The 11731-nt window shown below is 39.4% G+C and overlaps 2 protein-coding genes across 3 annotated transcripts; one reads left to right on the forward strand and one right to left on the reverse strand.

Annotated features, from left to right (window-relative positions):
* Positions 1–3475: 3475 nt before the first annotated feature.
* Positions 3476–4790, reverse strand: LOC116850181. Its single transcript, XM_032828147.1, has one exon. It carries the CDS (start codon positions 4642–4644, stop codon positions 3544–3546), a length of 1101 nt encoding a protein of 366 aa, XP_032684038.1. The 5' UTR covers positions 4645–4790; the 3' UTR covers positions 3476–3543.
* A 1437-nt stretch (positions 4791–6227) lies between these two features.
* Positions 6228–11471, forward strand: LOC116850183. 2 transcript variants are annotated; one of them, XM_032828156.1, is made up of 8 exons: positions 7242–7323; positions 7680–7764; positions 10201–10242; positions 10462–10606; positions 10676–10838; positions 10925–11143; positions 11246–11315; positions 11387–11471. In XM_032828156.1, the coding sequence occupies exons 2-6, from the start codon at positions 7727–7729 to the stop codon at positions 11134–11136; spliced, it is 600 nt and encodes a 199-aa protein (XP_032684047.1). In that variant the 5' UTR covers positions 7242–7323; positions 7680–7726; the 3' UTR covers positions 11137–11143; positions 11246–11315; positions 11387–11471. The 2 variants fall into 2 exon arrangements, with proteins under 2 accessions (XP_032684046.1, XP_032684047.1); XM_032828155.1 differs by lacking the exons at positions 10676–10838; positions 10925–11143; positions 11246–11315; positions 11387–11471 and adding an exon at positions 6228–6431 and having other exon boundaries at positions 6751–7323; positions 10462–10559.
* Positions 11472–11731: the final 260 nt, after the last annotated feature.

Raw genomic sequence — 11731 nt, forward strand, 5'->3', positions numbered from 1 at the left:
ATATATATATATATATATATATATATATATATATATATATATATATAGAGAGAGAGAGAGAGAGAGAGAAGACAAATTGGCTTGATAATTAGTAAATTTATGATAAATATAAATTAATATAAATAAACGTCTCATTTTCCAAAATAAAATTTTTAGCGAAAAAAATAAAATAGATATACACTTACACAGTTGTATTATAAAATTGTACAGCAACTTATCAAACTTTCATTTGATATTAATAATGCTATAGGATCTATTTCTTTCTCTTCCTTCTGCATATTTTTAATTTTATTTTCGGCCATTTTATTATGGTTTATAATTTTTGAATTGCTAAAAAAGTTAATAAGTTATTATTGCAATAAACCAATATCTACATAATAATAGAGTAAATGATTGAAAAAATGAAAGAATGATGAAAAAAAAGCAAGAAACTGAAAAAATGAGTGAATAAAAGGATAAGATAATAAAAAAACAAGAGAACAAGAAAGAAGATAGAAGTGTAAAAAAAGGAGAAAGGAGAAAGAAATGAAAGAAAACCAATATGAGTTATACCATGCGTAATAGTAATTAAATAATGGTACAAAATAATCGGGAAAATAGAGGATTAGCAGAATAAAGAATGAGAAAGAAAAATATAATCATGTGCCTAAATAAGTGAATGAGAGAGAGAGAGAGAGAGAGAGAGAGGGAGGGAGAGGGGAGAGAGAGAGGGAGAGGAAGAGAGAGAGAGAATTATTTATTTAGCACTTCTTGAGACATGTCTCCTCAAGCAATGAAATGCAGCAATATTATCGGGAAAATAAAGAATCAGCAGTATAAAGGAGAATAAGGAAGAAAAATAAAGTCATAGTTCCTAAATATGTAAATAAAAAGATATCGTATCTTTTCGTAATACCCTGATAGCCAAGTCTGCGCGACCAACGCTCGACCGAAGTTTGATTTCAACTGTTAACCGCAACTTGGCATCAAATTTGAATCAACACTTGATACATCCTGCTGTCAAACTGCGGTAAAATACGCGACAAACCTTGACGTCAAGCATTGTGTGTAAATTTACACCAAACTGCGCGCAAGCGTTGCGCTCAACACGTGACATCAAGTTGGCTGCAATACCGCAACAACGGTTGCGCTCAAGCGCTGAGCGCAACTTGACATCAACTCAACATCAACGGTTGAGCAAAATCAGCTGTTGCTTTTAATGAAACGCATAGGTATATATAATCTATATTGTTAGGTTATGATTTTCAATAACATTAAAGAGGATATCTGTGCATATATATATTTTTTATTTTATACAAATGTGAAATATACTTTATCCGGGTTGCGCCACCACATCGACAGTGCTTGCTAATTAATATATATACTATTTTTTTTTTTTTTTTGAGGCAGAGGAAATGCATTACGCACACCCCCGGAAAAGACGGGACTTTTCCAGGGGTAGTGTGGGGCTCTCCCCCTCCGGAACTAACGGCCGGAGGGGGTCTACCCACTAAAACCTCTGCCGGGCCCCTTGCGGCTATTGCGAGGGCGTCCCGGGAACCGCTTGCGCATTACTTCCGGGACGTCCTCAGCCGCGGGGCGGGGAAAACCTAAACCTAAACCTAAACCCCGCCCCCTTCCCGGGCCAGGAGGAATAATAATTCCCTCCCGACCCGCTGTTCCTATCCTCCATGACCGGACGTGGGCCCCCCCGTCCGGTCACACCTCACCTGTAGGGGCGCTATTGGCCGGGTCCGGTCTCGTCCGGACCCGGCCCGTCCCTACACTCCCGACCGAGGTAGCTGGGGCGGAGGGGTCTAAGAGTTCCCTTCCGTCCTTCTCGGTCAGGAGCCTCCTGGCACTGGGAGGGGGGTGGGCGGCCTAAGAGTCCGCCCTTGCGAACCGGCCGCCCTGCCCCCCTCCCGGAGGCGCCTGGTCTGACTTCTTGTCACGGGGGGGAGTCATGCCTTGCGACGCGTCTCCCCCGCCCGACCAGGCGCCTTCTATCTCCCCCGCGCCGGGCCCTCCGTTGACCCGGCGGTATTGTAGGGGGCGGCGGCGCACGCGCAGATACCCCGGGGGAGGGAACGCCAGCGGTGGCGTCCCCTCCCAGCCCTTAAGTGCGCCGCCCCTCAACCCCGCGCTGATGCGCGGACAGGCGAGGCGCCGCTCTCCTTCTGCGGCGCCTCGCCCCATCCAATGAATATATACTAAAAAATAATATTCTAAGCACTACAATAGGTTTCTCGTTGTTTTGCTCCTCCCGTAGTACGGCCGCAAATCGTAAACGCTTGCTATTTTTTTTTTTTTTTAAGTGGGGAAATGCCTACGCACATCCCCGGCCGCCGATGCGGAAGCGACCGAGGATAGTGTGGGACTCGCACCCACTAAAACCCCACTGCCCATCGCGCCATACGTGACGGTACCCGACATCGGCGACCTAAGGACACAATATCTCGTTAGAACATGTTATAGTTTTATATATAATTTTTGACAAGTAAGCTTACTTACGAGTTATCTCTGAGATTATTGTTGTGCAGATTACCTTTCTATTCCATATGTAGTAAAGCGGTGACAATGTATTTTGATGTTTCTACTTCCTCATCTTCGGTACTGTCGTCTGATGATGTCTTTTCGAACAGAGGCATCCTGTATCCTTTGAACCTAACTTGATCAACGGTAATAACATTAGTATCGTGACTAATCTTGCTGCATTGATAAACGTGGGACGCGGAAGATGGCAAGCCAATGTTATAAAAATTTTCCACCTCTAAAAATTGCTTTAGACCAAAGAGTAAGAATCTTTATCAGCTATTATATCCACGACAATATAGATCGACCCATCTCGCAGAATGCAACAATTGTCTCGCACATGAGTACCTAGGCATATATTACTAAATTTAATTTTTGAATAATGAACAGTATTATTGCTATTACTACGTGGCATTGATACGCGAACAGACATATCAATATCGCGATTATCGCCTCGGCCATGAAGTCGTAACTCAGTCATTCGACAAAAAAATTGCTGTAAAGGTTGACCCGGTTTTCTACAATACTTTCTAAAAATAGACATGTTATTTTCATAAGGAAAGGCGGAAAATGAATCTAAATTAACAAGGCGTCTCACGTCATTAGTCAGATGAAGCAGACCGTGTATGTTATAGCTAGCGAAATTTGAACCGTATAAATCGGTACAACGCACAACAAATTTTTCTAATGCAATTTCCGCGAACCTCAACTGTTTCTCCGATGGTGAATTTAAAAGCAAGATCCTTATAGCACCATGTAGAAGCAAGAAGTGCTTATATACATGATTATCTAATTTAACGTAGAGTACTACTGGTTCTATATACAAAATAAACTGGCGACATTCTGTGGCTTTATACTTTGAATAAACATCTAATGATCTAGGGCGTCTTGCAAATTCTGTAGGACAATATTCTATTAACATTTTTAAGTGATTACTAATTCTTGAAATTTTTCTTGCACAAAGTTTCGATATCCGCGAATATTTCCCAAGTACCCAGGCAGACAATAGCTTCTTTACTACACCTAAACATACTAAATGCATATAAAGGGGACTTGCGAAACCATCCCCATTAGTAGAACTGACAACGGGCTTGTGCCCTCTTTGTGATGATTGTCATCACGGCGCAATCTATAATCTTCATCTGTTCGGACAGGATGATGCAAACCATGAAATACAGTGCGGCCATCGATCTGCATGCCATGAACTTTGCACTTAGAGCATGGGTAATAAGACGTATGACCACAGTGATTTAAGACAAAAGCTCGAGCAGGCGCATCAGCTACAAAAGCTCTTAATTTTATTAGTATTAAAGTGCCACGAAAATTGATACCTCCATTAGAAAAAATTGTTTTTACATCAGCAATGAATTTTTCAAATAAAGCAGTAGCATCATATGGCTTTTGCGCACCTTTATATATTCCGACAACTATAGGTTTTGTATTGTGTAAGTTTGATATTCTACACTGAATTGGCCAAATTTGAACTATACCTGATTTATCTAATGTACATCCGTCAGTATTAAAATCGAGTTCTAGTTCTCCAATACGAGATACAAATGGAGCGTTACAAAGGCTTTCAACAAGTGCAATTTCCAAATCAAAATGTATATATTCCTCTGGCTCAACAGTGCACAAAACAACACGATGCCTTGGTGTATTTAGCAAAGTTTTTACATCTTTGGGCAAATTGATAAAGCAGGTATGTGTTCTCAAAATAGCTAAGACACTATTTCCTTGATTATGTGTTAAATTAGAATCAACAAAACAAGAAGCTAAAGTAAAAGATGGTTCAGACAAACTACTAGAAAATGAAGACAATGCATAAGAAACATTAGAAGAAATGGAAGAAGAACATGATGCTCTATCATCCTCTACGTCTCCACGACTTGTACTGGCAATATTTTCGTTAATGGAAGGAAAGTAATTTGAAGAACTACATTCCGGCAAAGGTGAAAGATGTTGTAATTCAGAATTGTCATTGGACTCTACATGTTTAACGTTACGTTTACTTTTTATTGCAGAATTTTGTAAATGTAAATTGCGTCGTATTTCACTCATAACCTTATTCCTTTGCCTCATAGATAATTTGTGCAACAATTTGCGCGAGGTGGATAATTTTAAATGTGGCTTCATATTTACGTAACTTTGTTCTCGCAGGTGAACAATGTGGTATCCTTGAAAATCCTGGTATCCTTGAAAATACTGGTTCTTGAATCCTGGTATTCTTGAAAATCCTTGACAGTCCTAATATTCTTCAAAAGTTGGTCTTACCAGGCCAAAATGTGGAATCCGTGAAAATCACAAATTCGTGAAAAATATCTAACTGCAATCTCCTGGAATATATCACACCGCAAACTTTTAAACTCCGTGCAAGTTGAACTCTGATTAAACATATGTGCAATGGTTCCTACATACCGGATGCGGCAACGTTTGCCGCGATAGCCAATCAATGTGCTGCTTTCCGTCAAAAGTAGAAAGTATGACGGAAAAGTGACTCCTTGATTGGCTATCGCGCCAACTTCCGACGTGTGGCAAGTGTTACCGCGTCCTGTGTACAGGAGCCAAAACGTACTGTACTTTAACTGCGTTATGAAATACACTGAAACTACTACATGTACGTGACGTAAACTGTAACATTTGTTCACGTTGTTTGCAATTTCAATACTTTCACACGTAACGTCCGGTGTACACTGGACGTGATGAACAATATCCAATGGGAACTGTTATTTCTACATGGCACCGAGTGTGCACCGAGCATTAAGGCCGGTATTCATAGTCTGCTTTTATATTTAAGACCGTTTTAAGTTTATCTTCAGATACTCCATAGCCAATGAAATAATCCGTGCATCATCTGAAGATGAACTTAAGACGGTCTTAAATATAAGACCTGATTATGAATACCGGCCTAATACCAGGGAGTTGATTGTATATCTCATAATTTGGTGAAAATGATAAAAGTGAACGAATTTACTATAATATGTGCAATTTCAATGATCAACATCTAGTGAATTTCCTCACTCTTGTGATTTGCATCTCGTTTGTAAATTCGCTCACTTTTATCATTGGCCGCGTTCAGTAGAACAAGTGATCAGTAAGCGCTCAGTGAGCTCTTGCATCTGATTGGAGTATAGTTGGAGATCTAAAAGAATATGCCAAATCATATACAAGAGCTCCCTGAGCGCTTACTGATCACTTGTTCTACTGAACGCGGTCATTTTCGCCAAATTATGTGATACACAATCGATCCCTTGTACACTTCGTTTAGGCTGTGTTCGGAAACTCCACGTGGGTACACCCGTTGCGTTGGAGTGAGAGAGATACAAGCGTGCGATGAAAAAAGAGGGATAGCACCCGAGTGTAGTTTCCGAACACAGCCTTAGTGGCTGTGCATTTTGAAATGCAGTCTCAATATCCAATCCGATGTTCCTACAGACTGAACAAGATATGTGAGATTGGTGAATTCATGGGAAATGATTGCGATTGGATATTGAGTAAAGGCCAAATCACATTAGCGATTGGCGATTGACAATTAAACATTAAATTTTAATGAATCAACAAGCTTCAGCCTTGCCTTGCTTTGTTCCAATTGGTCAAGTTCCAATCTTCAATCGTCAATCATCCATCGCCAATCGCTAGTGTGATTTGGCCTTAACGCGATGTGCAACACGTAGCGGCGTTCTAAAACTGTAACATTCCATCGACCAGAGTCAACAGAATTTATAATTCTTTATCATGATTGGTTAATTGAGTATTCTTTTTTCGGGGTAGACTTTTGAAACGTAGCTCATCAGATGTTTCGGGTTATTCTCCGTTCAACTGTATTTACTGTGAGTCGACAAATTTGTGAGCAGCGAGAAGATATTGAAGATTGCAATAAGTGTGATAGAGGAAGAATTATACTACACAATGTCACAGGACAGGTAAGAATTTAAATGAAAAGACGCGTAAAAATATGTGCTCTCCCGCTATTGTACATAGATTTATGTTATGGCTGAAGGACCACAGAGGAAAAGTCTGCTGCCACTGAGAGAGTGTCCATAGGCCTGTTGTTTCGCTTTGCACTGCTGCACTGGTGTAGAGCGAAACAACAGACTTGATGTCACAAAAGTCGACGCATACTTACCCAGACAGACAAACCTGCTAAAATAGATTGTGCGCAAAGTCTGTTAGAAGTGTTTGTAAACAGACAAACAACCGATTGCACAAAGAATCTGTTTTGATGTGTTGTCATATTTTCAGATCTTTGGAGCGGCCAAAACGCAACATCAAGAAGCCTGACCGATTTCTAACAACCTCCTCATCGGATGATGGCCCCCGCAGAATACCACCGCAGAAGAAGAGCAGCGTAGTATCTGCTACTGCACTTTCTCACATGGTCAACGAAGACATTGATGACATTCGAAGAACCCTGGAAGAGGACAAGGATGAGACTTCATTATTTAATATTGACACACATACACCTACACAGTCATACACAAACATCAAGATACATACAAATCACCCATCACTTTTACATTATGCTCCACGTACACAAACACATATTTCGAACATCCCAAATTTACAGACGTACATTAACACACAGCCAACACCCACTCCAGCACCTTTTACCCAACAACCGACACAAGCACAAAATTTGTCGTTCAGTGCTGAGGGTGGTAGAGTATTTTATACTAATAGCACTTTGTCTCAGTTGCAGGTTCCAGGAGCATTGATTCTACAGGAGGACCAAGGCTACCAACGTGGGCTATATGTAGGACAAGGCGATGCACCTTTCCGTCCGAGGGATATGCAGTATGAGAACACAGATCAAAGGTATGTTAATTATCATATATAGAATATTATTTTGAAAGATGGTTAAGTACATACTAATAACCCAGCAAACACAACGTTACATGTAACATACATGTTAGTTGTAATTTCCTACTCAACAATATAACTGTTATATAACATACATGTTATATAATAGTTATATTAATGAGTAGGAAATTATAACTAACATGTATTACATGTTAATTACATGTAACGTGTTTGCTGGGAAGAAGATTATTGTAACATATAGGTAGTGGTACAACACATACATATTTGGTTTATTTGTAATTATATAAGGAATTAAAATTTATGTGCCTATTAATATTAGGAACTATTAGTAATCGCTAATTTTATTACAGGAGAATGGAGGAATACTTGCATAGAGTGAGAGCAGCAGTTATACCGAATGGAGGAACACTTTCATAGACTGGAGATTGACATAAGGTATCTCATGTACTTGTTATTTTATATAACACCATACAACGCGCGTATCGTGCGCGCCATTTGGCCTTTGCACAATATTATTTTGGTAATTATTTAGAATACCCCTCCTTACCTTCCATTTTTATGAAAATAGGCTCATTCGACGCGTTTTTGCATAAAATAGAAGAATCTGGCTGAAAAAAGTGTCGCTCTGCCTCGCGAAGCGAAATATTTCGCGTTAAAGTTAGTCACATTTGAAGTTAAGAAATCTGTCATATGAACGTTAAGCGAACTAGGCTTGCATTGAAATGCGTTGCAGAACGCAATTTTTTGTATAAAATAGAAGAATCTGGCCGAAAAAAGTGTCGCTGTGCCTCGCGAAGCGAGATATTTAGCGTATGCCTCAAGTAGGCAATCGTATGCGTCCGTTTGTGCTATGGGACGCATACTTTACGCATACGCTAAATATCTCGCTTCGCGAGGCAGAGCGACACTTTTCGGGCACATTCTTCTATTTTATGCAAAAAATTGCGTTCTACAACGCATTTCAGTATAAGTCTAGTTCGCATAACGTTCATATGACAGATTTCTTAACCTCGAATGTGACTAACTTTAACGCTAAATATTTCGCTTCGCAAGGCAGAGCGACACTTGTTTCAGCCAGATTCTTCTACTTTATGCAAAAACGCGTTGAATGAGCGCATTTATTTATAATATTTTCATCAAAATGGGAGGTGAGAAGGGGTCTTCTATATAATATTACCGTTATTTTTATAATCGTGCACACACAATTTACATGCCAACGCAACCTGATATGTCACAGGCTGCGTTCCATTTAACGCTTATGAGCACATATTATCTATACCCAGTTACCAACATGTTCACAAAAGGGCACTTCAAGAACTCATGCTCTCACCGATTTTTACTGAGTAGTAAACGTAACATGAACTATAGACATTGCACGCATAGGCGCTCATAAGGTTTGTCGAGTAGCTTCTACTTTTCACACTTTTACACCTAATGCCCGTTGCACACTAATGCACCCCAAACAACACAATTCTAAAAAAAACATTCTGAGGGCATTTTTAGGACAGAGGAATGTTCTCAGAATATTTGTAGGAGTTCCTTGAAGGTGTCCAATCAGGAAAAGATATTTACAAACATATTAAAAAAAACATTTTAAAAATCATTGTTAAAATGTTAAAAATAATGAGATAAGTTCACTCTTTTTCCTTTTAAAAACGTTTTTTCAACGTCTGAAGAAATGTTTTGCTTGTTTTAATATTTAATAAACGTTTATATAAAATATTTTAGAAAAACATTTTCTAAATGTTAAAATAAACGTTTATTAAATATTAAAAAAAAGCAAAACATTTCTACAGACGTTGAAAAAAACGTTTTTTTTAATGAAAAAGAGTGAACTTATCTAATTATATAGAACGTTTTAAAAATGTTTTTTCAAATGATTTTTAAATATCTTTTCCTGATTGGGTGTGAGCTATCTAAAAATGGCTAATGTTCAAAACATTTATTCGCGTTGATTGAACTTGTTACACTTTCACACTTAGTGCATATTAATTCTTTTGAGGTTTGAAAATGACGTCATGATTTCCGTTCGTGTTACGAGTATAAATGCAATTATGATACACTTTTCACTCTTGCTCGGGACCACGTGTATCAGAATTGCACTTACATTCGTAAAACAAGCGGAAATCATGACGTCATTTTTAGAAACTGTAAAGTAATGTGCACTAAGTGTGAAAGTGTAAAAAGTTCAATCAACGCGAATAAATGTATTGGATATTAGCCATTTCCAGGTAGCTCACACCTTCAAAGGAATTCCTAAAAATATTCTGATGACATTCCTACGTTCTAAAAACGTCCTCAGAACGTATTTTTCAGAGAATTTGTGTTGTTTGGAGTGCACTAGTGTGCAACGGACATTAGATTAAAAGTGTGAAAAGTACAAGCAGCTCGAACAAACCTATAAGCGTCGAATCGAACGCAACCACTGTGTGACAGCTGGAAGTGGTACGAACGTAGCCATAACGATCAGGCAATCAGCATCGTGGAAAAGCGACTTCAAAGATTTGTTCGCGTCGCATGCCCCAACGTGCTCCTACTCGCTTCAACGCACTCTGATTCGTTCACCTCAACACGCGGACCAATCAGAGTGCGTTGGAGCGAGTAGGAGCACGTTGGGGCATGCAACGCGAACAAACCTTAGGATTTAGAGACAACTTCGATATATTCCACATTTTCCATAGACTTCGTTCGAAATTCGATTCGATTGACACGCACTTTTTAGAAGAGGAATACAATCCATCCATTCGCTTCATCCGCTTCCTAAGAAGTGCGTGTTAACTACATCTGAAATATATCGAAGCGAGTTAAGTCTCTTTGTATAAACCTCTTTGTATATTTTATATATCAGAACTATTTAATTTTTACTTACAGAAAAAGAGGAGAACAAGCGCAGACTATGGAGGCTGAAATGAAGTAAGTGTCATGTACTATAGACAATGGCTGCATTCAGCAAACTCAACAGTTGCACAACAGTTGAGTAATTTGTCAATGTAATTGGTCTAGATTTAGGGATCTAATAGCAAGAACCAATAATCGTTGATTGCTCACTGAGCGCTTTTTCTACTGAATGCGCCCATTAATTCGTGCTAGTATAAAGACAATATTGCCGTGCTTTATTTTGTTTCTTTTCAGGAAAATGACTGAATTAATGCAGAAAATATTGAAGTGCGTGCAGGATCGACAAACTGGACCTCACAAGCCAGATATATTACCAGTAACAAACTTCGAACAGATGCAGGCATTTGAAGAAGCGACGGAAGAACATTACACCGATGCTGTAAGTAACATAAATTATTTTTGCTGTCAAACAAAGATATATACGTATATAATATGCTGTTTGTTTTAGGTACATTTTTTTCATTACATCGGTGGCTTTAATTTAAAGGAAGCCGTCCGCCTTTGCCTCAAAGAGGCTTTAGATGACTTTATGGCAACGTCGTATATCTGGTTTGGCCGCGAGAAAGGACGACGACCACTTTTCAATACCCGGCTTGTTAAGGCTATATATGGTAACAAATATTTTCAGTTTTCAGAGAGAGGGAGAGAGAGCAAACGAGTAGTTCATGTCCTTCAAAGAAATCTGTTTCTTTCGCAGATGGAGTATGCAAGAACAACAATTTTGGAAGACCGCAGCGATCAGAGTTTCAACGGCAGATGCAGGAGTCCTTGCGCGTCATGAAAGAGAGGAACCGAATGAGGATACGTAGGCACCGAAGAAATCCCGCTGGAAGGAACGAGAATTTGTGGGACGACGAGGAGCTCGAGGACATAGCCGACACGGATGCTACCAACGACATTCAACAATAACATTCAGGTAAATTGAGATGTCATACACATGTGTACATGTCGTACACTTATATAATAATAGTAAATTTGATTGTTTCTATAATTGTCGTAATTAACATTTTTCCCGCAGATTTCAACTTTAATTCGTTATTTTCAACGTTATTTATATCTCATGACACAGCCCATCTCAGAGATAACTGGTGAGTAAGCTTACTTATCATAAATTATATATAAAACTATAACATGTTGTAACGAGATATTGTGTCCTTAGGTTGCCGATGTCGGATACCGTCACGTATGGTGCGATGGGCAGTGGGGTTTTAGTGGGTGCAAGTCCCACACTATCCTCGGTCGCTTCCGCATCGGCGGCCGGGAATGTGCGTAGGCATTTCCCCACTTAAAAAAAAAAAAAAAAAAAATAGCAGGCGTTCACGGTTTGCGGCCGTACTACGGGAGGAGCAAAACAACGAGAAGCCTGTAGTACTTAGAATATTATAATTTTTTTTTTTTTAGTATATATTCATTAAAGTGTGGGACACCCTCGAACCGTCCCTACTCGGACCTCGGCCCGAGTAGGGTGGGGAGAGGTACCCACATCCGGGATTGCACGTCGGTA

The sequence above is a fragment of the Odontomachus brunneus genome, unplaced genomic scaffold, assembly GCF_010583005.1.
Source record: "Odontomachus brunneus isolate Ranch 3 - 2012 unplaced genomic scaffold, Obru_v1 Obru_scaffold_135, whole genome shotgun sequence".
NCBI classification, from domain to species: Eukaryota; Metazoa; Arthropoda; class Insecta; order Hymenoptera; family Formicidae; genus Odontomachus; species Odontomachus brunneus.